The 27,156-nt window shown below is 48.4% G+C and overlaps 1 protein-coding gene across 2 annotated transcripts in view; it reads left to right on the forward strand.

Moving 5' to 3' along the window:
- The window catches only part of LOC139050389 (growth arrest-specific protein 2-like), a 286,366-nt gene that overhangs the window by 205,381 nt on the left and 53,829 nt on the right, over positions 1-27,156 (forward strand). Inside the window, exons 2-3 of one of the 2 annotated variants that reach the window (XM_070526671.1) lie at positions 47-304; positions 1,856-1,980. In XM_070526671.1, the coding sequence (XP_070382772.1) occupies positions 202-304; positions 1,856-1,980 (228 nt within the window). In that variant the 5' untranslated portion in view covers positions 47-201. The remainder of the gene's footprint in view (positions 1-46; positions 305-1,855; positions 1,981-27,156) is intronic. The other variant, XM_070526670.1, reaches the window with a different exon arrangement.

A 27,156-nucleotide genomic window follows, 5' to 3' on the forward strand; every position in this document is an offset into this window, starting at 1 on the left:
GCTTACAACCACTTTACCGTCAACTGCGGAAACGCTTTCCCTGCAGTCCCGCCCGCGCTCTTCTTGGCCTAACCGTGGTTCCACCAGCGACAGTGTCGTCAACTCTTGCCGTAACCCGTGCCGGAAGTGCTCCGATATCCCGACAAAGTTTGCGTGTCCGTTGCTTGAGTTTCGGGAGCGAACGTTGTCGCGCTGATCGCCATGCGTTGGTGGTGCACGGTGGACGAGTCGTACGCCGAGGACGACGTGGAACACTTCGAGGCGGACAAGCGGCGAGCCGCCCGCTGGCTGCGCGATGTCCTCCGTAAGTGGGCCCCTCCCGGCCGGTGTGTTTGTTGACGTACAGTCACCCGCACAAGTTTACGAGAGGCGGTATTTGCGACAAAGCCAAGTTTCCGCGAAACATGTGCACGTAGCCTTCAATTAAAAGCTTTGATCCGTAGCACTTCTCGTGAACTACGCTGTGACCCATTATATTAGAAGCCCTACGCTTGAACAGCGCGGAAATCCTCATTTGTCGTGAAACCCATGCCCCGTAAACTTTTGCGGGCGACTGTACGTACATGCGACACGGCGGAAACGAGACGCGCGCGAAGCGTTGATCGCCACCTGGTGGTTGTTGTTTCTCGGAGAGCGCTTGTTGATTGTCGAGAAGAGCAAGCACGGGCTGTGGCCATCGTTCGCCGAAATGCATATTTTTTTTTTTCTTGTCGCGAAATGTAGAAGGGGTGCTATGGTTACGAGCTGCTGAACACGAGGTCGCGGGAGCGAATCCCAGCCACGGCGGCCGCATTACGATGGGGCTCAAATTCTAACAACACTCGTGTACTTAGATTTAGGTGCACCTTAAAGAATCCCAGGTGGTCGCAATTTCCGGAGTCCGCCACTACGGCGTGCCTCATAACCAGAAAGTGGTTTTGGCACTTAAAACCCCATATTTCTTAAGGATAAAAGGGGTGCTCACACATTAATTACTGAGGCAGGCTGTCTGTTTAATCAGCGTGTAATTTGCCATGTCGCATATTCTGTCTCCTTTGGAACAAATCAATTTTCGTACAACAGAATTTACCCTTTGCATGTACTGTGATGCCCCCACCCTCTCTACCCCCTTCTTTTTTTTCTGACTGTACAGAATAGCCTACCGGTCGGGTTAGCCTACCTGTACTTTGTTTGCTCTCTATGTGATAGCGCCAAATTGCCTTGCTCGTGCCTTTTTAGGTTGAACTTATGCCCCGCTAACGAAGGATTTCAAAACTTTCCTTTTGACGAACGTGCTTTTCCACTCCATGAAGAGAGGGGAAACATTCGCAAAACTAAACTCAAATGTGCTTTGTGATCGTTGAGGCACATCCTTGCGTTTCGGTTCATTGTTTTTCACATTTTTGACAATTCAGGGTAGTATGCATTTACAGTTGCTAAAAATCACTGGGAATCACATGAGCCCGCAACATGCCACGTTATCTTTCTGTGTTTTGTAACCCTGTACTGTAAATCACGTGCTCGCTCTTGTGCCTTTTCGGGTCAGTGTGTGATGTCAGCGTGGGAATGACCCAAATTGTAGAAACGTAACGTAGCCAGAATTGACAACCATGACAAGCCAAGGACATGTCCTGTCTTCTCCACGCTGTGGTTTCGTCAGTGCGCGCTATTTGTCCTACTTCCATCTGAAGCAAGTAGCCTACAGCAAGAAATAGTCCTGTCCAGCTTCCTCGCTTATTGATCCCGTGCGTTGCAGGCTAGCGACTTATAGGTTAACGCGACCAGGGTTCGTTAGACCTTTTGTTGTTACACTAGTCATTCTGTGAATCGACTGACCCCGGAATAATTTGTGTTCGTCTCTCTCTCTCTCTCGCAGACGTTGAAGACATCACGGCAGAGAACTTCCTGGACAAACTGGACAATGGTGTAGTCGTCTGTCGGTTAGCCAAGCTGATCCAGGCCAGGGCGGAACATTGTTGCCACCTGAGCGGCTCCTCCAAGGTCAGTACGCGATTTGTAGTCGACCGCGGCCTGCTACACGATAGAGGCGAAATGCAAACACGCATGCGTACTTCGATTTACGTGCACGTTTATGAAACGCCAGATGATCGAAAATAATGTGCACCCTACCCCCACCCAGCCCTCTTTTACTGTGACGTGCCTCATAATTACTTCGGGACGTTAAACACCATATTTTGTTCTCGTTCGACCTTCCGCTGCGCACTGCGACAAATGCGTGAGTCATCGGGGTGTGAAATTTCCAGAGAACATAACTGCCTAGCGTACAGTTTTCGTCTGTTCCTGTGCGGTAGAAAATTGTGTACTGCAATTGATAGTCAGTAGCACTGCGTGACATTTCCTACGCTTGGGTTTTAGGCCGTCTAACCCCAGGATAAAGTGCGCTACTCTGGAACAGTCGGCTGAAACCTGTGGCCAACAGGCGCATATGGCCGCGTATTGCCCACTTGGTGGAAACCTCCGGTACGAACCGTGAAACTTCAAAGAAAACCTGAGCCGAAAAATGAAACCTCATAGATCGCCTATGAGGTTTCATGTTTCGGCTCAGGTTTTCTGCATTCAGGGATAAATCAGTAGGAGATTATATATATATATATATATATATATATATATATATATATAGTATGGTGACATGATAACCAGCTGACCTTTAACGCACGTCAATGCGCTTAACCGAAAGGAGAAAGTGCTAGCAGACATTTTGTCGCGAATACTTGGGGACAGTGCAGAAAGAAGGACATGGTTAGACACCACGAGCATGGTATGTTTCTGCCGAGAGAGGAGGAAAAGACTCAGAAGCCACCTTAGGGATTGCAGTAATATTTCTATTATTATTTTTTAACTGACTACGTAAGCGATGTGGGACAGGTGCGGAAGCTTGAAAGCGTTGATATATACATTGGAGATAATTTAGCTTCCGATGATGACCACTCCTTGTTTCCTCGCGTCGGCATGACCTGACCGGGCAAATTTATTTTTTTTTCTTCCATACCATGGACTGCAGCCACGTCCCTTCCTTTGCTACGTCTGCTTATATTCTTTAATTGCCGTTTCGACTTTTCCACTGCGGCTTATGTCGCTGTCTTGGAGCTCGCGTTGGGAGGTGGCTCTGAGTGTGCATTTACATGGCAGGAGCGTCGCAGAGAGGAAAGGCGACGTGTTAAACTCGTTTGCACCTTTCCGTCGCGTCGCCGCGGTGTCCTTTTGGCTGCTGGAATTACCCGTGACTTGCCGTAAAATGATTACAGAAACTGCAGCGCTGATCTTTGTACTAGGGTGCAACAGTCTTGAGGCAGCGTAGGTAAAACGGTGAGGATGAGGTACGGAGAAGGCAGGGAAGTAGTAGAACCGGCGCAGTCCTTGCATCGGAGGAGGCAGGGGAGAGGCAAAAAGGCGACGCGTAAGAGAGCAAGAAAACGCGGCTACTAGACACGACAGCGGTAGCGGACAAACTGGATAAATTCGATTGTAAGGTATGGTACGGTACCTTTCTGCTATTTCTGAAAAATAAACACCGTGTAAATTCGGGAACCGGGCGACGAAAAGCTGCATTTAAGTACCGTAATGCCTGGCCGACACTACAGAAGCGGCCGCACGTCAAGTCAACACTTCCGTTCCCGCCGCGGTAGATTCGCCGCTATGGCGCGTTGCTCGAGGTCGCGGTTTTGACTCTGCAACGGCGGCAGCGGCATTTCGACGTGGGCGAAATACGAAAACGATCGTGTACTTTGATTTAGGCGCACGTTAAAGAACCCCAAGTGATCGAAATCGCTGCGGAGTACGCCGCAACAGCGTGCCTTACGACGCGATTGTGGGTTTTCGCACGTACACTCTAATCTTGGTAACCTATAAGTATACCTATAAACATGAGTAACGAATAAAATAACGGTTACATCGCCCGTCCTTTTGATGTTTTCATTATATTGCTCATGCTAAGGGTTACATTGACGAAACTGAGTGAGACGGGTGCTGCTTATTAGTTACATTGATCTGCTGCCAACATGTAACCTCTATATTGTAACCTATAGAATTTTAGTAACCTTTAACCGAGACCCCACGGAGACATTAAACAGGGAGGGGAAGTTCGCAATTTACACATTAACAAAGCGCAGGATAAGTTACCTGCGTGCACACATGGTTGATCCATTTGATAAGCACTTGTACGGGTGTTCAGTCGCAAATTTTGAGTGAGAGCAAATTACTCATTGAGCCGGCAGAGCCGCATATCGAAAGTAGGCCGCGCGAAAAGAACGTCCTGCGAGAATAATGACAATTCTTGCCGGAAGTACAACCATCCACTGAGCAAGTATTATATACAATTAGCGCTTTTCACAGACCCTACATGTGTCCTGCAGAAATCTATCTCGTTGCCGTCGCATGCCGCTGCCGACACATGCCGCCGCAAGTGTTTTTGTTGTTTCTTATGGGTCTCACATTCATGGATTGGGGAGCCCTTTTGACGTACGTTTAGCTTATAACATGATAAAATAATGCTCCTCTGGCACTTCTGCCTTCTTCATGAGGGGAGAAAAAAGAAGCATGGTTATTATTATTATTATACGGTAGGAACCTGGAAGGGCCTTTTGTCGTGTTTACTCAGTGCGAATTTGGTTTGGTGCATTCATGGAGCAAGCTCAATCGCAGACTGATGTACGAACATTTTAGTCATATTACAGCCATCCAGCGCAATGCGTCGTTGCCTAGAAAGCGTCCAAAGAATTTAATGAGTGTTGCCCCAACGGAAGATATATTAACTGAGCATTTTAGCAAACAATCTTTGCAGCCGAGGTGCGAATTCGGAGCAAACAAAATGCAATCATTAAGACGCTTGGCACGTTTCTCCCATTATTTTTTGTGCACTCAGCAACGGTACGAGTCAACGTCTGCAACACGCCACATTTCCCTATATTGTACAGCAGCAACACGGTTGATGCAACGGGCCAATGCATGACAGCGCAGCAAACCCAGCACGGAAAAGCCGCATACAGCAGCTCCATTACCACGGAGCCGTGTAGACAGATGAAAAGTACAGTTGGCTGAAGTTCTACCACCATGATAGCTATAAAGAATAATTCTGTTCAATGCAGCAGCATTGTTTCCAAGAGCGCACTATGTCCATAAGTTTGTGTTTTTGTTTTACCCTCAACGAACCTGTTTTCGTTTGAATATGTGCAGCCGGATCAGAATGTCCGAATCGTGCTTCAGTTACTGTACTTCAGTACAGAAGCAGCGGCCATGTTTTTATGTCATCTCTCCGCGTTTCCGTATATAGCTTTAGCATTGCATGACGGGAAGTAGTTGCAAACATGGCGTTGTGAGCTGTGTATGTGTGTTTTGTTGCTAGATTCGGCGCCAATTTTGTCAGTGGCAATGACAGTGACGAACAGAGACTTTGTTTGGGATAATGCGCGGCCGCTGCAAAAAGCCATTTTGTGACTGTGGGCGCTTCAGTGTCCTCATTTCGGCGAACATTCGCTGTGACTACTGCGACCACAGCCCCGGATCGCATGGGAAAATAGACGAACTTGGTAAGTGTTCTTGCATTGTACTGGTTTGTCTGTATTCAGCATATAGCTAGGCTGCAGCTTTTCTTTCATTATTGGCCAGGGAAGTGCAAAAAAAAAAGAGAGAGAAAGCAAAGGGGTAAGCAGCGATTTGCGCGGAAATGCACCCGTGTTTCTTCCACGCTCGAAAACGACACTTTAGGGCTCGTCCACGTTGCCGGCACGGCAGGCCGCCGCGCGCCGTTCGCGGGCCGCCGTTCGACGGCGGCTTTCCTCTCGAACGGCGAGATTTACTTGCCGTAGATAGGATGTGATCATATGATGTTACCGGGACCCATTTGTGTCGCATCCGTGCAGTGAAGTAGCGACCGAGGAGTGGTCCTTCTGGCAACGTCGGCAGCCTTACCGCCGCTCATCGCTCGGCGGCGCCGATATCGTCGCTAGGCCTTTTCCGGTTCACGTCGAAGCGAAGGCTTATGGCGCTTCGGAATGAATCACCGACGCTCACAAGCCGCTATATTTCATACTGTTGCTGTCGCTTTTCGCAATAATTATACACAATGCAGAAAATACGCTAATATTAGCGGCGCCGTCGGCAGTGATGCGAGCACAGCCGCGCCCGTCGTCTGCCGTCGGGAGCCGTGCAGTGCAGCTGAGCTGGACAGGTATCCGTGCTCTCGTTCGTGTTTAACGTTTGACAGTGGATATTCTTTTGCGTAAAGAGATGCGAACTTTTAAGAGAACAACGCAGGGGAACTGGCTCAACCTACACTAGGCTACAGATGCGAGTTTTGAGCGTTAGTTGTTTGCAGTGAGTTAGGAAATCCAAATTACTAAGGCACAGTCAATGCATGTTGACTGTGAGTAACACACCTGCCCGGTTTAGTAGTGCCAGCTTTCCTAGCTGACTTCTCTCCTTTTGCCCTTGTTCGTACATCTCTTTGTTTTATTATGTGGGAAAATGCGACATGCATGCCGTGCTCTAAACTACATAAATTTCGGGCAGTGGTTTATGTCATCTTTAATTTCTTTTCATAGATGGCATTGCCAGCTGAAGAGCTCCAAGTAACAGCACCTCACAGTTACTGCGCTCCTGACAAGACATATATTTTTGCTGGCAGCCAAGCCGAAGTCATCACTGTCTCCACGTCTGGAATACAACGGGCACTTATTTTTTGCCTTTTGGCATATTATGTTAAGAACCTAGAATATCCATTTGCATTTTACCAAATACTTGCTCTCGTGCAAAAAGTTGTGCTGCCAGGAGAAAAGCTAGTGAAAGGCCTGCTTTCTACCCGTCTGAAACGTCTCTTTGCGCTCCTAAGCAGTAAAAATGTACGTAATCTAGGGAGTAGTGCTGTTCGCGCTGCTTTCCATGTTTTTCACCAACTCTGAAGTGAAAAAAAAAAAACATAGTGTGGGATTTACTTCAATGCGGTTGGTTAGCTCCAAAGGTGGGAGAGGCTTACACCATAAGCAGCTGTTTTTTTGACGTCATACATTGTTTACTTCTAGTCACAAGCAGTGCATTTACTTGCTCTAGTCATCTGTTCCTCTCCCTTGTGGTGAAGGCTGGTTAGTTTTATTTCATTAGTGTATTCATAGGCCTCAGAATTCCTTATAAACATAGCTTAAGCATTTAATTCACCCACGTAGATGGTTGTTTTGCAAAATGTAATGCACTCTATTTGCCCTTTGCTCAGTGAGCAGATCGGTATATATCTCTGTGCCTGTGCAGAAATCTAGTATTGCAGTTATTAAGTAGCATCAATTCTGATGTTTGTCATTTCACACAGTTGTGCTTCAATGACTGTATATGGGAGGCCTCATGGATGGTATTTTTGTATCAGATCTTGTTGAACAAAAAACTTGTAATAAAGAATTTCGTGCCTGAGAGTACTCCAACTTATTTTTCGACAACATTCACAGAATATTAAACGGAACAGCTTATTACAAAGGCGAGGTGCATAGTTAGGAAGTGAAATAATGACATTGCCTTCAACTACATAAAAACAACTCATTGTCACAATATTATTGCCAGCAGCGCTTTGCAGTATGCTTTTGCTCACCTGAACTAAATTATTATGGGCAATCTATAATACTGATGCATATGTTGCTTCCCCAAGTGTTTTTCTTCATTGAGTGTACTTCAAGTAATTTTGTGCCTTTGGAAGATGGATTTTTAATAAGTAGTGGCTTTCCTGCACAAATATGTATTACTCTAGGAACTGAAGGTATTTTTGGCTTCCACATATTTTAGAGGGACATTAACTTAGAGGCAGTATATGTTAGAAACTTACAGCTGAGTTATATTAGCAGTCAAGCAGGAACTGTCCCCCACAGACTATGTTAAATTTAGAGGTTACTTCGCCTATTTATTCAGATGTCTTTATTGTGATTGCGCTGTATTGTTATAGCTAACCTATAAAATCTATCATGGCGTCATGATTCAAAATGTTCTGCATCTCGAATGGGGCCAACATTGTGATGCCTGTCAGTTGCCTCTGATTTCTTTTCGCCACAGATTGTCATGTAGAAGTTTGAATTATGGGACTGAAAGAAAAATGTTTGGGTCGATACCAATCCGAGCAAATTACATGCTCTCTTTAAAGCTTTAATGAAATGCATTGACAGTGAAGGTCTCTTCTTTTATAGTCCCACAATTTAAACACCAGCATCACTATAATCTGAGGTGAGAAGATAGCCAGCTGGCAGGAATGACAATATCGCCCCAATTCGAGATGGCCATATCTTGTAGTGGAACAGTGCAAATTTTCTAGTTTGGCTATAAAAATAGAATGCAATCAAGAAGAAAATATCCGTATAAGTTACTGAAGTAACCCCTAAATTTAACACATCCTTTAGAGGTTACATTTGCTTTTAGAAAATAAAGGACTACAGCGTAACCTCTAAAGCTGCATATTTTTCAAGGGTAACAATGTACCTTTTACTTTATATTGGTTACAATGTACCTTATATTTTGTATTAGTTACAATGTAACTTATAATATATTAGTTGCAATGTACCTTATAAATGCGAATTTGTGCACCTATACTAAGGGTTACCCAGCTAAGGGTGTATGCGCAAAGCAGCGCCTCAAGCAAGCACGTCTCGTTGTGTGCTCTGCGTACCGCGCAGACAAGCGGCAGTGGCGCACGCTAGGTAACGTTCAACGTCAACTCGTCGGTTTCGCGTTGCAGTGAACGCTGAGGACATTAAACATCCGCGGTCAGCTTCAGCGCTTATTGTCGATAAAAACAAACAGCGCAGAAAGCTTCGCTTACGTCCATTCCCACAGCGCGTGGGATGCTCACGACTTTTTGATTATCACTCTGTCTCCCGTTACCCCTTCCCCATGTGCAGGGTAGCTAACTGGGTGTATATTTTGCCTTTAACCTGCCTGCAGTTTAGCATCTAATTCATCTCTCTCTTACTTAATCACGGGTCAATGACAGAGCCGCTAGACCGTGCATGTTCTAAATATGGTAGTCTCAGGACAGGGTGCACCTCATACCTGCCACTTGTCTGACGCGTTGTGGAAGGATTCAAACAGTGCGATATTTACGCGTGTTGCGCAGGTTAAATAGATTTCAAGTGCCAACATATACGGGCAGTAGCATATACGGACAGTAGCGGTGATCGTCTTTCATTTCTAATGACGCGTGGTGCTGCGATGTTTGCGTGTCTTAGCGAGCGAACGGTTCTCCTTAGAAAATCCATTTATGCGGACCGTAACGGCTGTGGGGGATCGTATTCCATTTGTAAGAAGGCGTGGCGGAGGGTAAGGATGACGCAGTGTTGGTGCTCGCGTAGCTTGCGGCCACAGCGTCAATCAACACAGATGGGGCCCACCAGTGGCAACGTGGAAAAGAGAATAAAGGGATCCGAGGGTATCGATGCTCTGTTGATTACAACCATACGAAGTCAAGAGACTATTGTTAGCTACGGGGCCTTTTCCTGAGCCTCCTTCGAGTTCACCAGACCACATCGAATCGCACCACAGCTAATTAAGGAGCGCAGAAGCACATCTACCCCGTTCCCGAGGCGCGGTACGTGCAAACGAGTCGGCGTCCCCCACCTCGTGCGCCACAGGTGGAGCTATTCACTGCTTGACTCTTCCCGAAACTGTAGCGGGAGCCTGGCATGGTTCCAGGTAACGTGAGTACCGAGCAAAGCTGCTTTGCAGCACTGAAACGTCGCCCCCTTCCGCCTTTTGTGACGGCGCTTGCAAGCCAGCAAGGCAATACCGCAGAGAGAAGTAAGCCCTGGGACAATTGGAGCCCAAGGAGCGACCTTCTGCGCCGGGTGTGACACAATCGCACGGGCGCCTGCCATTGGCCGAAAATGACACCTGAGCGGGCTCGCCGATTGGCCGAAAATGACGTGACTTCGAGACACCGAAGGGGTTAAAAGCCCGAGACCGGAAGCAGCAAGAGAGCATTCCTTCATTCATCTCTTTCGAGCGTGCTGCCGGCCCGTAATGACTTTATGACTGTTAATTTCTTTATACTCTCACTGTAAATACTGTAAATAAACCTCCAGTTTTTCATCTCAAAGTCCTCCTCCACCTCGGCCAACTCCCGCACGCAACGGCAAGGTCCAATATCTGGGGGTCAGCAATTGGGATTGTCCTCCAGATCCAGCTGGTGGCAGTGGTGGGATCGTCTCCAAACTCCAACACTATGAACCTCTTTAAACCCTAGGGGAAATTAAACGATACGTAAAATTGAAGTGGTAAAAATAAAAGGGAAAGTGGGGAAATTAAATTGGGCAAAAAGGGGTCGGGCCGCAAGGTGGAGTTGATCTTTGCGGCTCCATTTTCGCTGCTGTGGCGGTGAGGGGTGTTGTGCCATTACCTCCAGCGCGGATTCTGAATCTGCAAGATGCAGAATTTATCCTGCGAGCGCCCTTTGGACAAACCCGGGGCTGCGCCAAAGGGCACAGCGCGCTAATTCTCCCTTGACAAGTCAAGATGCTGAGCCGTCAGGCAGTGGTGTCCTGCGGAGAAGCATCGGCGAGCAACTTGTTCAAACGTGCCACCAAGTGCCAGACAGCCCGGCGCCGCACCTCCTTTTGCCTGGAGGTCACCGCGTGCGCGAACTTTGAACCGGGTGGCCAGCGCGGTCACTGGTTGTACCTCTCGGACGACCGTCGAGTGCTGGCTTTGTATTGGGCCGTTTGAGTGGCAATGGTTTCTCGGGGATTATAAAGCCGCGAGGCGGCCGCCTGGAAAACTGGATCCGCCGACCCACCGGGAGCCAGTGCCGCTCTCGACTGGAGTGAGATGTGTCACGCTTTTTCGCCGGACGTCGCCGTGCGGGAACAGTCGCGTTTTCTGTGAGCTCTCGGCCCCAGTGCCGATCCGATATTGTCCTGTATAATGACCTGTATATAATGTATAAAATGCCTTTTCTTATTCTCACCGACGCCTGACTCGGAGTCTTCGCTACCAACGCTCTGTCACGAAACGGGTGACGAGCGCTACGGGACCACCTCAAAGTCGTAATAGTGGTGACAGCGGTGCAAAGTCGTAACAGGGGTCGCTGGCTAACACTCCCAGGGCAGTCCCTTTGCCATTTGGGCGGCAATTTAATTGGTAAGGCACCGCACGCGTAAAGTGCAACTGGCTGGTGCCACCTGCGACAAGTTGTCTTTGGGTACACTTTCATTTCGTCGCTTTCCTTATTGTGCCTGAAGTTAACTTATGCATAAGAATCCATCTCGTCTATCCCCACTTTGGCCTGTTTGTTGCTGTTGCATTTTCTTCTTCATATGGTTCTAACCAGCGAGATAAAGTAACTCGAAGTGCACCCCCCCCCCCCACCTCTCCGTTCATCGCCACTCAAAACGACAGAGCCTGTCACCACACCCGCGGACCGAGTACAGTCTGTGGCGTTTGTTTTGCCCCGAACAAACTCGCACCCTACGCTGGCAATCGGCTCATCCGAACAGCAGTGCCAGTCCTGGCGTTGCGCCGAGAGGTCCTTGACACGACGACAAACTGGGGTTCTTTCTCTCCTCACTGCCTGCACCCCCCCCCCTCCCCGAAATCTCTAGCATCGTCCCTGTGCCGGCCACGTGTGCCGCGCATTCACTCTCAGGAAGTTTTCTGCAGAGCGCTATGCGTCGGCGTCTCTCATCTCCGTGCTCGGGAGAGAGAGAGATGCGGTGGCCCGGCGGAGAGAGCTCGCGCGGCGTGCCTCGCTGCGTCCCCGAATCGTCCATCACTGGGGATGTGGAGTGGCCCCGTCGCTCTCCGGCGGTTCCGGGCTGAGTCTGCGCCTTCGCCTCTTCCTGCGCCAGGGGAACGTGAAAGAGAGAGAGAGAAAAAGCTTTATCGTCGCTCAGTGGATTACTGAAAGCGGAGGTTAACGGAGCGATAGGCGGAATGTGCTGCGTAGAATATTGGCACGTGAACTCGTTTATCTTTTACGGGTGACCGCTTTTTACTCGTTTTTACCCCGTTACCGATAGCAAGCCTGCCTGGAGAAATGAAAGTTCAAGAGCCACACGCGCATTGTACGGGCGTTTGAGCTTAAGGATGTGTAAGGAAGTTAAAGCTATTTCAGAAGTGTTCAGTGGGCAGCTGTACTTTTGTTTTTGCTGAATGGACTTCTTATTTCAGTTTTGCGTTTATCTCGATATGTATTCCCATCGTAACCTATAAACGCCTGCTTGTGTATTCGGTACCTTGCATATCGAAGGATAAGAGAGGTAAGGTGCAAAATTTCTGATTGTGGGAAGAAGTTTTGCGATTGATAATTTTCGCAAATGAGCTTAGTGTGTTTGAAACTGATTGTGTTCTCACAACCACTCGCTGTATTATACCTGACGATGCAGAGACAGAACGTATCCATTTATGTAAACGAGCGTCGCACAAATGGCAGCGTACTTCTTTGTCTACGTGTTGTTGCGCCCCTGAAGCCAGCTACGAAGCAGAGTACTTAGACTACCGAACCTTTTTAATGCCGCAAAATTACTGCTTCCCCTTATCAGTCGACTCTCCCGTTGTCGTTATCATGTAATCGCTGCCCACGGTTCTGCAACGTGCGAGATTGCTTACACGGCGCGTCGGCGTTCTCTCATCCGGCACGTCACTAACACACTTCATTTGCAGTCTGTGAGAGTAATCCGTACGAAGTCATAGCCGCCGCGCCTCGTTAGTTCTGCTCACACTCTGGGTGCGTTTGCGTTTGAGATTGTGTTTGAAGACGGCTGCGTTTGAGATTGCGTGAAGCCATCCTCGCCCTCTGTAATGTCTCTGTCGAGTCCACGGGTTTCGCCAGTGCGCATGTGTGCGCGAAGCCATGGCACTTCTATGGCAGCGCCTTGAGGGTTCGTTCATGTAGACCGGGTGGTGTTGCCACGCTGTAGTTCAGCTTTGCTTTGAGGCCCCGTCGCTATGTTTAGCCGCGGGAGGCGGTTTCTCGCGCGCAGTCTCGCTCGAAGAAACTGCGCCGCAGTGCAGCGATGTAGGCGCGTGTAGCCGCAGTGTTCGCCAACTACGACAAACGCCGTCGCCGGTCGGGTTCACTATGGCGACCGCGCGCGGCGGTTTGTACGCGCCGGGGGTTAGGCTCGATTTGTACTGCCCTCTTTGCACAAATATAACACGGTAAGCCGGAGGAGATGACCAGCCAGAAGATGCCCGCCTGCGATATATTCGGAACCGTACTACAAATCTAGTTCAATATTTTTTTTTTTTTGCCCTTCAACACGTTGCAAGCTTACCCGCTAGATAGCGCAGCAGTGCAGGAAAGCCAGACTCGCGTTGCCGGGAGGAGAATACGGGTGGTGCGGTCGGTCTGCGAGGCAACGGGTGAATGAGACGGCTGAAAGATTGTTGACTCAAAGAAAAGCAATACATGCAATGAAGCGAACTTTCTTGCATACTATAGCTTATTGGCATAAAAGTGCTTTAATGTTCTTGGCGGCGTGTGCTACCACCTCGGCAGTTAGAAATATTATGCTCGATCATCATCGACAACGGAGCAGAAACAAATACGAAATGGTATAGTGGCACACAGGTGACCGAAAGTGTGATTCTATACAGAGTTATTTATATGTTGTAGTGGTAATGTGCAATTCTCGCCTGCGAAGGGGCCGCTGCGTTGTCGCATCGGTGTAGTCGTAGCACCATTAGCACGTACACATAAGTATATAGCTGAACCAACTAGCCCAAGAATACGTATTGACCAGTACTTGAATTCCTAGGGAGTCTGTAGAAACCACCCTAGAGACAAAGAGGAACCGTATGTGTACGAGCCAACTTGCAGCTGGCGTTTATTTACGATGCAGTTGCATGGATACTGAGACGTTCTAATGAAGCATGGTCAATGTTTTCTGCGCGTGTTGTTCCCGTACTATTCACAGACATTGGGAATCTTTAGGTATTGAACATCCAAAGTTAAAGGGCGTGAACTGCTTTGGACTAAACTTAACAGCGCAAACACCTAAGACGAGCCACAAAAAGAAAGACACGACACACACTGGCGCTGTGCCTTTCTTTTTGTGGCTCGTCTTAGGTGTTTGCGATGTTAAGTTTAGTTCAGAATTATGTACCGACTAGGCCCAAATGAAGTGTTACTGGAACTGCTTTGGGTACTCAGAGGCGCTTGCGTTCGCTATTATTAGAGAGCTTTAGTTTAGGGGGTGCAAACGGCTTGCGTACGCAAGTACCAGGGGCCACGGTACTGCGCATGCGCCGTACGTTGGTTTTATGTCTTGCGTATACGCAAGCCGCTTGTGTCCCCTAACCTAAAACTCTCCATTAAAGCTCCCTATTCTTTCTGTACTGAGTTTATTCAGTGACACGCGAGAAAGGCAGTCACGTGTATCGCCATACGCCGGGCGCAACTAGTTGGCTTGCCCGTCCTGTTGCACTGGCTGAGCGTTCGTGGCACTCCGGGGCAACTTGTGGACTGCACTGGCCCGCGTATACCGCATTGAGACAATTGGGCCGGGAGGACCTTGCCCCCCGCGCAGCTGTCTGCGTTGGCCGCAGCCTCAATCTTCATCTCCCCGCTCCCATTCGGACGTCGGTTCGTCACCGACCAATCGCGGCTAATCAGCGACGCTCCGATTCCCCCCCTCCTTGCGTATAGACCAACTGGGCGAATTAGTGGCTCGTCGCGATATAACAGCACGCGACTCCGCGGCCCTTCTGGCCGTCCATCCTCGTCTGACGGGAAATGCGGCGAGCGAGACCGTGTGACGCACTTGCGATTCCCTAATTGAGTTTAGGCTAATCTGACGCGCCCCTGGGAATCGGCTCAGGCCTTCACCTCCTCGTTTCCTGAGGTTTCGCTTCCCGAGTCTGAACTCGTATATTGACGCTATAGCCTCGAGTCTTCTTGCGTTGTTCGCTGCGCTGATACTGATCTGATTATTGATTGTCTTCTTCGTGTATGTTTTTTCTGCTTTGTTAAGCAGTTACGAGCTAAATATCGGGTTATGGCTGTCAACGTCACGGCACCGTGTGACGTCACGCTAGAAGCCTCTGGAACGAAAATAACGCTTATAAGATGAACTTGCTCGCTTGGAGGGGCAGATAGTGACGACAGCGCACCCTGGCGTTCAAGAGAAGGCCTATCTTGAACAGTGATTATGCGTATCATTCGTTTAGTTTTGCGACTGGCATTTGCCACGTCATGTGTCATGTGAAACTACACGTTGTAGTGAAGGTGCTTAGCGCGCACCCATTGAATCGGGACTTCTGGGTCAGTATGTCTGGCCCTTCTCTTCTACTTTCTTTCGTTTATTATATTTTTTTTTCCATTTGGACATGGGAGTGGCCTCTATCTACTCCGTGCTTCCACCGCAAGCTGGGTTTGTATTAGGCGAGCATAGCGGCCTGTATGTACACCCTCGAAACATCCACTGTCGGGAGTTTATTCAAGCTGCGCTCGTTCGAGCCGCAATGAGTCCTTCCAAGAAGCGCGGAGGTTTCCCGGTAGGTGGCTCTCTCGCGGGTTCCAAAGTGTGGCCGTACATATGCTTGCTATACCGCGCCGCCCACAAAACTGTTCCCCCCTGGCGTCAGTCTGTTTGTCCTCCCTTCAGCGCCCGTCAAACAGAGCGGGGTGTCCGCGGAGGCGGCGAGCTTCAAAGATCGCCGCGAAACAAACGCGCTGTCACTGCGCTGCCAGGCGCCTGCTTTCCTTCTCGCTCCTATGCGCCGCCCAGCGTTTCGCGGCGCTTGTTCTTCCTGCTTCCAACGCGGGAAGCGCGCTTGTCTCAAGTGTTTGTGCTCCGGTCTTTGCGGCACAAATCACGTGAAACAACCGACAGCGCGATTGTTTCCGCGCTAATAAGCTTTTTTTCTTTCTTCTTCGTTTTCGAAAGAAGCAGTGAAGGTGCGCTTCGTGGTGGGAAGGGATGTGCACTCTCGAAACCCTTTTTAATGTTGCCCACTGTCTGAACCTATGATGTCTGTCTGACTGAACTTTGTTAATGTATTTCGTCTGTGTATATTGTGCAAGGGGGCCGGGGCTCTTGTCAGGTGCTCTGTCGCATTTAGCCTCGGCCCCCTCTTAGACTGTTTCTGAGGAAACAATAAAGAAAGAAAGAAAGAAAGGAAGAAAGAAAGAAAGAAGGAAAGAAAGTAAGGATTTGCTGAATTATTCTAGTAACGCTGCAATCCTGAAATACAAGGAAAAGTGCCTGCTCCTCACCAATACCCTACGTGGTCATGAGGTAGGGATTCAAAACTGCTGTAGCTACCATCGATAGGCGCACTATTGGTATTGTAAAATCGCACGACTTATCGCACTCAAGCACAACATTATAACAGTGGTGACGTTTTGCTGTTCCCAGTTTCGTGGAGTGGTCGAGTGTTACTGATGGTCAGCTATCGCAACATTTCTAGCCAAGAACGGCAAAACTATCGGTCGCCATTGTCAATAGCGAACTATCTCTGTACGATCGATAGCACTGCTATCGTTAGTGTTACTGATAGCATCGGTAGTCTTTTTTTCACACTATCGATAGGTTTAAAAGCCATCCAGACTATCGATAGCCAATTTACCGATAATTTTGCATCAATTGATTGTGGGTAATGATTTTGGGCCACAGCAGCAGCACTGATTGTTTTGCTTTGGCGTTCCTTTAAGCGTATTCCGTAGCTTTAAAGAGCCTTCGCGCCGTGCAGTCTGCTATTACTGTATTTCTTTTATTTTAGACTGCATACTTTAAACGCACCGTGTCAGGCTAGAAAAGTGTCGGCGATAGCAGCCACGAGTTTACAGAACTTCTATCGCCGATGCGCGTTTCGGCTTCCTTCATAAATGAGTTGGCAGACGAAGGCGCCTGACAGCGCCGAGAACAATGCATGGACTGCGAGCTGACTGATTGTTATAATTTCAGCGTCCACTGAGGATTATTCGGTTATAGGGCTGGGCGTCCATTAAAATTTTGAACGTGATTAATTGGTACCGTTAATCGATGAATTCACATATTAATCGGTGTGTGAATTTAGCTGCACTAGTAAAAAAATTCGAACCCAGTGATTTTTTACGATACATAGATTTGAAGAAAAAAGAATTGGCAGTGGCTTAGCTCGGCTATGCCAGGATATACGTAGCGAAAGCTAAGGCATAGCATGGTTAGCCTTGGTTAACTTTGATTGCAAGTCCAGGTTATTCTAGTTGTCTAGCTATGTTGCGGCGTTTAGCCAGTCGTTCGGCGCGCTGTTCGTCTGTTTCCTGGTCGATTCGTTTCCTCTTCATCTCGTTCCGATGTCGATTCCAGGCCTCCTCCTCCTTATCAGAATTGTTGTCGTCCATACTGCCGCCTCAACTGTGGTTGCGGCACACGTGAGCTCTCCTTTTCAATCCTCCGACATGTTATCAGGTATGCGACGCAGCTGGCGAAGTGAGCGGAGGCGAGCGCAACGACGAGGAACGCTGTGTGACGGGGAACGCGGTATGACGTGCATGGCGACGCATCTGGCGAAGTGAGCGGAGGCGAGCGCCACGACGAGGAACGCGGTGTGACGTCATGTGCCTCCTCGGAGCACGGCCACGGCGAAATCGCAAGTTCGCGGCCAGTAAAGCTTTCATGTAGAAGTTTCTCAGGCAGTCAACAGTCCCTTCGCTTATTAGCGGCCAGGCCAGCAGCAGAGAAGACGCGCTCCGCGCATGGCGTCTATGTTGCCGCGTCGCACGTCGCCGTTTTTACGAGCGGCGTCGGGTCCTCGGAGCCCTGCGCATGCCATCCCAGCGAAGGGTCCAAGTCGTCGTCACTTACGTACGCCGTCGAGCGATGTAAGAACATCTGGCTTGGCGCTGTTCCCTCCTCGTTTTCCGCTGTGAAAACAAGTACTTTCCTTTAGAAGAAGACAGAAAGAAACCTTTATTTGAAGTAGTGACTTGTCAGTCGAGGTGGGAGGGTCCCTTATTCCAGGAACCCTCTGGCTTGGATCGCCCTCCGGGCCCGGGCGACGAGTTCGCGCTGGTCGACCAGGTCCGGCTTGGAGATCGCAGCCTCCCACATTTCAGCGAGAAGGTTTGGGTCTGCGTCTGTTGCTATTAGTTGTGGCGCTGTGATGCTTGCTCGGGCGTTCTTGCATTGAAAAACAATATATAAAAAAACAGCTTTTTGTGATCGGGTGCACGAAATCTGTTTGACTGATGAATCGCTGGCTAGCCTCGAAATCCGTTCCGCGCAGTCCAGCTCGCTTCCTTCGTTGTTGTTCAGCAAGACAAGCAGGTCTGTCAGTGGGGGCGTTTACGTTTTTTTGGACATGTGGGCTTGAGCAATTAATTGCGGTGTAAGAAAAAAAAAAGAAAATTAGTCGCGAATGAGGCTTCTTCGTAGGAATTAGCAGAATAGAAGAAAGAGCAGTATGTTACTGATAGATCAATACGTGACAACCATTACTTGACTGCTTTTTGTAGCTAGGAAAACGCGTCCTTGCAACTCTCTCGCCATTGCTTAAAGCTTTCGGGTGCTGAGGTCCTGGCTCCTGTGCTTTCATTCATGCGTTGACGCACGAGCAATGTGACTCGTTTGTAGACTCGACTTGTCTGGACAAGAACCTTACTGTCGGAGTTGCCGGGAGCATGTTTCTTTCCCATTTTTTTTTTTTTTCTCAGTTCGGTGATTGCCAACATTGCCGAGCAAGAGCAGAAGGCTGAACTCGTCTACTGTTCAGTCGTGGTGTTGTTCCGATTGAACAACTTGGAAATTAAGCGTCAGTTCTACTCCTTACGCACAGCTCCATTGTTCTGTGTTTTATTTGGCGCCGCTTAATCGTTCAGACTTGCCTGATGGGAAAGCACGCAGGTACCAGCTGCGCGAGCGGCTGTAATCCCGGCTCGTTTCATAATTGAGGTCACGCCCTATTTGTGATCATCTGGAGACCCCAGTCGATCTATGATCACCAATGGTGGCCGGTGGTGCGGCTTCCGTGAATATAGCTTTTGTGTTTTGTTGCTGATGCTGAGACGATTTGCATTAATTATAATAAAAAAAAACATTGCACCTTAAGAGTATGAATGACTCAAAAAGAATTTGCTTGCGCCTTTTTTTTTACAGCTTTAACAGGAAAAAAAGAAAAATACGAAAAGGATGTTATTGCGGTATACAAAGCGCAACAAATACTGCGTACTCATGTCCCCGTGGCGCCGCAAAAAACACGTAAAAATTGAACCGAGTTCTATACGGCTGTCTCAACGTTCTGCGCGATTTGTCATAGACAAAGCCTTCTTTTGTGCCTGCGTGTAGAAAACCACACGATCCCCCCATTACACCACGAAAGAAATATCTCATTTACGCCTAGCCATAACCCAAAAGGAGAGTGTCGTGGCTTTAAAGGTTGTTTCGCTTCTTTCTGTTTCTTTTTTGTAAAAAAAAAAGTTTGATATGGCTTTCGTTTCACAGTTCATTTTTTTCTTTCTTCCTTTTCTTATAATATACTGTGTCCTTTCGTGGGAGAATCCTATGTAGCGGTACATTTTTCATTCCCTAGACTTCGTTTACAGCCGTTGACTGGCCCATTCCGGGGTGTCCGCCCGCCACATTGGATAATGCAAACATATATTCTACAAACGCCGTTAGGGGAACAGAAGGAAACGCTTTGGGGCACTCGTGGAAGCTTCTCGCGCTTGTGCAAACACCGCAGTGGGCGAAGGTATAAATCAACCTTACGTAAACTTCGGCCATATATGGATATCTGTGCTCGCGAAGTGCTCGGGCCTCCCCAGCCATACCGCAACGACGTAAGGCAGCACACGTAATAGCAAAGCACCCTCTATACCGCGATGCGCAGGAAGTTAAACAAAAACAGAAAGAAAGAGGAAGGCTATGGGGCAGAATGAGAATGCTGTGATAAGGAGGCGACTTAAAATTTCCCAGACGCCCCTACATGGCTCCGTTTTTTTTGCCGGAAGAGGAACACGCCTGCTTGCTCTAAGTTTTAGAAGTAAAAAAAAAAAAGGGAAGGGGTCGAGAGGGCAGGGGCAACTGAGAGAAGCTTCGCTTTGCCGGAATACCGCGAAAGCAGTGAAGGCGTCGCGTGGAAATGTATGGGCCGGGAACAGACATACGACACGATGGAAAAAGGCAAGTCCTAGAAGGGTGGGGGGAGCGGGTGTCGTAAACAAACAATAATATATATGTGCGTGTCTGTGCGCCCGCCCGCACTTTCGCGGGCTGTTCCTGAAACTAGCGATGGTTTCGCGTATGAGGAAAGGCAGGTTCGGGACGCCGCAGCTGCACCAGATGGGCGTGGCCGAGCAGCCGCCCCGCGTGGCATCCCGATAAGACCGGCGTGGAGTGCCGCGATATTTTTTTTTTTTTTGTCTCTGTGACCTTGGCTTTCTCGCTCGTTCCTCCTTTCATTTTTCAAGCGTCTGTTCTGGAGCTCGAGCACTCTAAACATTTTTACACCCTTAAGGGTGTTTTAGGGGTGTTGTTTGTCGCGCGGTAGCACCCTTACCGTCAGAGCCCTAAAAAATTTATAGGAGCGCGCTTTGTGGCACTGAATTGGCTTCTTTGTTCTTAATATTGGTTTGTTCGTGTATGGGAATGATACCGATCGATCCATGCAGTCACTGTTTCTTGATCTTTAAGCCTGCTTTTTTTCTTCAATCCGAATAATTTTTTTTCGTGAATCCGCTTTATCGGGTATAAGTCATCACTTGACCGTTTTGTTATGTTTTTCTTACAAATGAAGGCGTCCCACACACGCCACTCGCGTATGCACAAATCGAATTCTGCGGAGTGACATTGTGAAAACGTACATCCAGAACATCGAGGAGTGCAATAGCTCTCGCAAATCTAAAACATTCTTGGAGCTTTAATATCTGCCCTTCTTATGTGCTAGAAATATCGAATGTCGTTTAGTCGTGTCTTCAGCTACGTTGTTCATGGACGCTGTGCTACCATAGCTTCCGGTGCTCCTTAGAAATGTATCGGTATCCTTCACTCATCAATTATAGTCTATTTGCAAATAAGTGGAAATTACTGAATAAATTATTAACACTCCTTTTTTAGGTTACTCTGAACGCCCTTGTGGTTGCGCAGCTAAGCCCGAGGTCACGCGATCCAATTCCGGCACTGGTGGCCTTACTTCGATGGGGTGGGGGGGGGGGGTGCTATGTCAGAGCACCTTAGTACCGTGCATTGGGTGCACCTTAAAAAAGCCCAGGTGGTCAACATTAATACGGACTCGCCAACTATGCTGCCTGCCTCATAATCATATTGTGATTATGGTGCGGAAAGCCCAAGAACTAAATTTTATTTTTTTAGCGCCTATATGGCGATCACACAGAAGACTAACATTACTAGCTAACGGGTTGACGCTGTTACTGAGGTAATGCGAGGAGTATTATGATTTGACCATCTAATCACTTGAATTGTGTAGCGCACGTTATTGAGAATGGGAGCGCCTCATTTCCCCATAGAGATGACGTGAATAAGCTGCTTACGCCCCCCCCCCCCCCCTGCCGCCCTCGACCTTTGTTTGCCCAACAGGGGAAGCCCGTTGTCTGCATATACCTGTTGGGCTCACAATGTGTGTATTACTTAAGAGGAATATTTAGGTCGGAGTTCTTGCGTATAAGTAGGTGGGAGCGGATACATTCCTTTTTTCGGAGCACCGCACCTGATGAGGTTTGTTGCATATGAAAGAAGAAAGTCGTGCAGTTTTAGTAAGCGAAAATTTCTATCTACGTGGCTTCTATGCTCTGTCAGGATCGGGGGTTCAATCCCATCGCTCGTGATCCGTTGTCAAGATTGGAGTCGGGCATGAATTAGAAGGTAGCTGACCCATGCCGTCGTCCAACTTATCCACGCTGAGGACGTTGCTGAAGGGAAGGACTGTTTCTCATCGAGAACGAGGAATATGGGTTTATTTACTGTATTTATATCAGTCTAACATGACTGTTTGAGAGAGAGTGTCAGTCCAACATGACTGCTTAAGAGAAGTGTGTCGAGCATCCGCACAACAGCAGTTTTTAAACACTCGGTCCTCCCGCGATACAAGGCGGCGCGAACGTTCGTTTGGGGATCGCAAACTTGCCGCCTCCCCGCAGGACGGTCTACGCACACAAAGGCACACACGTTCGAAGGTCCGGAACCGACGTCAGAGGGGCCCCGTAGAACTCGGAGCCGTTCCGGGTAGCGCGTTGGGGAGTTTTGGAACAATAGTTGGCCCGCCGAACTCATTCCGTCACAAAGTCGGTTTAGTCACGCTGTGGCTAGAAGTTGGCGGCGAAGCTCCCGGTATGTTGCCGTCATAGTCGTAAGCGGGTGGCAATCTTGCACTGCAGCTGGCCATTCTTAACAGCGCCGGGATGTTGCCGTCATAGTCGTAAGTGGCTGGCAATCTTGCACTGTAGCTAGCCATTCTTAACAGCTCCTGAAACAGACCTGTCTCCAGAAGCTGACATCCAGCCTTTTGTGTGACAAAACCGGGAACGCGACAACCGACCTGCATTCGCTTGAAGTACCGACCGGTGCAGAGTGTGTGACAGCGCATGCCAGCTGGCGCTGAACATGTGGCGTGTATAGAGTAAACGCGCGGCGGTCGCCCATTGTATGGCGCGCCCTCGCCGCCCGGCGAGTTCTTAGCATTGGATCGTTATGCTCGTCGAATTGAAAAAAAAAAGAAAAAGAAAAATCATAGTGAACTCTATGCAAACATATAGATCCATAGCCAACGGCTAGTGTCAATCAGTTCAATATTTACACTTGGTAGAACACGGATACGTAAGGTACAATGTCGCTGCACACTAGAATACTAGATTGTAGGAAAGAAGAAAACTAAAACGAAGAAAAACAGAGAACTGTCGAAAGATATTTTTTTTTTATGAATCGTGGAAGTTTTGGTTATATGAAGGCGAAGATTGTTACAAGGAATAAATTCAGCACTGAGAAGACTATTTATTTCTTTATTTTTTTGTCCGCATATATATCATGATTTAGCGGCCGCGAAATATTACAATGTAGCAGAACTGGTGTGCTATGCCACGACGACATGAAGTATGAAGAACGAAAGGGATACTTGTGAGCGCTAGTGTCCCGTATCATTAAAGCCGCATAAGCGTCTAATTACAAACGAAAAGGCGCCCTATAAGCGCCTGGGACCGCAGGGAGCTGGGCCTCCAAGGCTATCTCCGGTCGCCGCCTTCCATCGCCTTTTTCCCGGTGCTGCGGACTGTAACGGACAGCACCAGCTGGTGGGCGCGCGACTTTCCTGCGATGCCCCGTTCGCAATGCTATACGTGCTCCCGGCAGCTGCTCGCTGGCAGCAACGGTGCTCCGTTTGACTCGCAGCTTCGGGCGCTTTACGATGACTACGATGCCAGACACGCTTTTTCGACCCCCCCCCCCTCCCACACTTCTTCTTTCCCTCTCCTCCGTCGTCTCCCAGATGGCTGCGCCCCAGTCTCGACGCCGTCATCCGTCTAGCTGTTTATAAACACGCGCGCCTCTTCTCCACTTCGAGCCCGAACGGCCCCCTTGTACAGCCTCCTCTCGCCCCACTTCCTTCTCTCCGGCTCGGGACACGCGGTCTGGCATCCCCGTGGCCCCCAACCCGGATGGTTTCTCCGGGTGCTCCCAAGGAGTTGGGGGGGAGGGGGGGAGGAGGGGTCGGCCACGTGGGCCCAGGATTGGCGCCCACGGCGTCGTCTGCTACCGCGTTCTCCGCTCCTTCCTCGTCCGTTGTTGTTCCCTCGTTAGGCTTTCTCCCGGCTCGAGGGTCCTTCCTCTTTTTTTTTTTTTTTTTTTTTTGCGGACGTTGACTTTTGCGAGACGGACGATGTGTTAGTTATGCACACTGCCGTCTGGTTGTTTGCGTAGAGCTTGCGGCGCGGCCTGGCCATATGGCGAAGCGGGAAGGGCCCTCTTAATTGGGATGTTTTTCTCTCTTGCGAGGCGGGCACTTTATATTGACAGGCATGTTGGAGAGAGACGGGGTGCCTCGAGCAACCGCGTGTCGTCGCTTTTGATGTCTTCGTTATCCCTTCGGTACCGCAACAACAACAAAACAGAACCGGAGCCGGGTTCGTACGCTTCCTTCAAATCCTTGAATAACCCTCGAATTTAGAAACGGAGATTCAAGGGTCCTAGAAAATTAAAGGCGTTCCTTCCATTCCTCTAAAAACTGTGGTTCGGAGCGAATACCGAGCATTCCAAGTAACAATTTAAAGTAACAAACTCCGTGTCGGCGCTGTGGCATGAACATTGTTATCAGGTAATGATCCTGTATGTTCTCTTTTGAGAGTGTCCCTAAGCAGTTGATCTGCCCTGGGCACATTCACTGACAGCAGGCTTGTTTGAACTATCGTTGTCATCGTAGTGCTAGAAAAGACCAGATCAAGCAACCAAGCCGTGTGTGATGTTCTAGAAGGCGACTGGCATCATTGTGCCATTATGACTTGTGCTAAACAGCTTCGCTGGTCAACCACCCTCACCGAGTGGAATGGCTCATGATTTTTAATTTGTAGTTTCAAACACTTGCTATAACAATTTCAACGGGCGTCAAGCCGCCAGTATCCAGTATCTTGTAGAGCGTTTGGCTCTACAAGGCGGAGCAACTTTACCTGGATAACCTTTACGAGTTAGCTCTCCAGCATATTTATTTAAATGGTCACGTTGTTCGCACTGGCGATGAGTATTACTGCAACTCCTTGCTACTGAGTGCTACGTGGAAAAAGTGCGTATCCTGCCCATTATTTTCCATCGACACCCTCTGTTCGTCTTCCAATATACTATGTGATCTTTACACGAACATGCAGCTCAAGCATGTTCCACTGCTCAAGCAACCACTGCTTTCAATTTATCTGCTGTACCTCGTGCCATATCCCACTGGAATGGTCTTCCCGATGATATCGTCACGATAACTGATCGCAAAATATTTCGTGAACGCCTGTGCGTGCTTTTTACATAATCTCCCTCCTTTTATATATCTGCTATGCTTGATCATGCTGTGCTTTTTGTTTTTAGTTCAGCCACTGTACAGTTGTCTTAGGTCTTAACAGTTCTTTGTTACATTGCCCCCCTTACTCAATGCCCGACGGGGCCTGTAAGGTGTTTTCTAAATAAAAAAATTAAAAAAAATAAGAGAAGAAAAAAATATGGATGAAGACAACCTGTTTCCGCCGATACTTTGTGGATTTTTTTTTTTTTTTCGCTACGAGTTAGATAGAGGCAGGCGTTGTTCTGCAACGACCGTTCCATACGCGGAGCATCATGTCGGCGCCTGCATATGCGTCGGCAGAATTCGCTACATTGCAATAAACATCGTTCTCCCTCTCTGTCTTTCTCTACGAGCAGCAGTACTGACAGAACACTTAATATTTAGCTTCTATGTATTACCAGGTTCCGTATTTCATAATAATTGTTGTTGGTCATCGCGCTTTCTATATTTTAGTGCGACTAGCATTCCCAGGATAGTTGGCGCACTTTCCAGCATCTACGCTCGTATCTAACCGCTTTCCCTTCTCCAACTTCATTCAATATATATATATATATATATATATATATATATATATATATATATATATATATATATATATATATATATATATATATATATATATATATGCTGGACTCAATGTTAGCGACAGTACCAACGTTGGTAGCGACACCTTGTGACTCTTTGTCCAAAGACACGTGAAACGTTGCTGCGCTACTTTGGCCTTCTCGCCGAACAAATACAACAAAAGGATCTGCATGTTGTCGGTTGCATCAATTGCGACGCTTTACACCAGTAGGTGGGAGGAATGCGGTCAGTTGCTGCAACGATAACTCTTGTATTCTTTCTGGTTAATCTCTGCACCACGAGATGGCGCCACCATCCTTGTGCCCACGTTCATGACTCCCGTAATTTAGCATTCCGTGAACGGTAATGACGTGCAGGGACGAGCTATAAGTCTATAAGGGAGATCTTTGCAGGCCACGTGCTCGTATTCAAGTGGGGCGATTTTTCAACAAACCATTAGTTGGAATTCTATCGCCCATCTTTTACCCTGTGTCCTTGTCCGCGTCTGCTCGCGCTGCCTTTTTTTTTTCTATTCAGAGCTGCTTGCTGGAGCATTTCCTTCGCATGTCGAGATGCGAGGCTTGCGAATATCTCAAAGTAGCCCCCTTCCTAACATTTCCGGCGAGCGGCCGCCGTTCTGTGTTTTGTGGAGTTTCTTCGGCACCACGTTTCTGTCTGCGTCGCTGATGTCGCATTCTCGGCGGTTTCCGGAAAACGACGCGCCCTCCGAGAGAGGGGGTAAAGGTGGCGGGGACGTATGCATGCATCTGTTAACAGCGTGTGTGTTGCGCTCCCCCCCCCCCCCCCTCCTCCCATCGATCTCCGTCTTGCTCTTGCGTTCCACTCGACGTCTCGAAATGACTCTTCCCCGGCCTGTGCCCTAAAGCTCACTGCGTCGACATTCCGTGTAGCATTGACTTTACCTGTAGGAGATGAGATCGCGGTCATGTGATCCACATGCGCGGATGTCACGTGTACTGCGCATTGCGCTGGGCCATCTTGTAGAGAGGAGCAGACGACACTTCTCTCTGTGACTTCTTCTTAAAGTTGTCTCCTTTTCTTTCTTTTTTTCTTGCTTTTATTTTTGTTGAGGAAGATCGAAACAGACGTGAGCATTTGGCGTGGTGTGTTGCTTTGCGGTGCACGGTGCAGATTTAGTTTCTTCTAACTATTGCGATGCCCAATCACGATAGTATAACCATGCAGGAGACGCAGACGAGTGGCCAGTCACGAAATAACTTTCTTTTATTCGTTTCTCGCCGTATGTTTCTCTTTCACCCTGTCTTTGCAGAGCCGCTAAATTTCACGAAGTGTCAATGCAACGCTGCAGAAGGAATGACAGAAGGCATGCACCCGCTATGCGAAACCAATCTATATATGCAAGCCTCTCTTATTTCTGTCCTGATTGTTCAACTACTCTACTTCATTTACGGGTCCGATGGGGCCACGTAACCTGTCAAAAAGGTGCTTTATCCAGGGACTTGCATATTTCGCACCAAATCTTCGAAAAACTATTTTTGACTTACTGCTGCACTGTGCTTGGTAAACTTTCTGAGAGATCGCAGTGTGGAGTGTAGGTCGTTCAGTGACAAAAACTTTGCACAGTTAAGTGAGGGACCCAGTTCATTGGACAATTTGTTCTCTGAGTAAAGTTCACTACTACTA

The sequence above is a fragment of the Dermacentor albipictus genome, chromosome 10, assembly GCF_038994185.2.
Source record: "Dermacentor albipictus isolate Rhodes 1998 colony chromosome 10, USDA_Dalb.pri_finalv2, whole genome shotgun sequence".
Classification (NCBI taxonomy): domain Eukaryota; kingdom Metazoa; phylum Arthropoda; class Arachnida; order Ixodida; family Ixodidae; genus Dermacentor; species Dermacentor albipictus.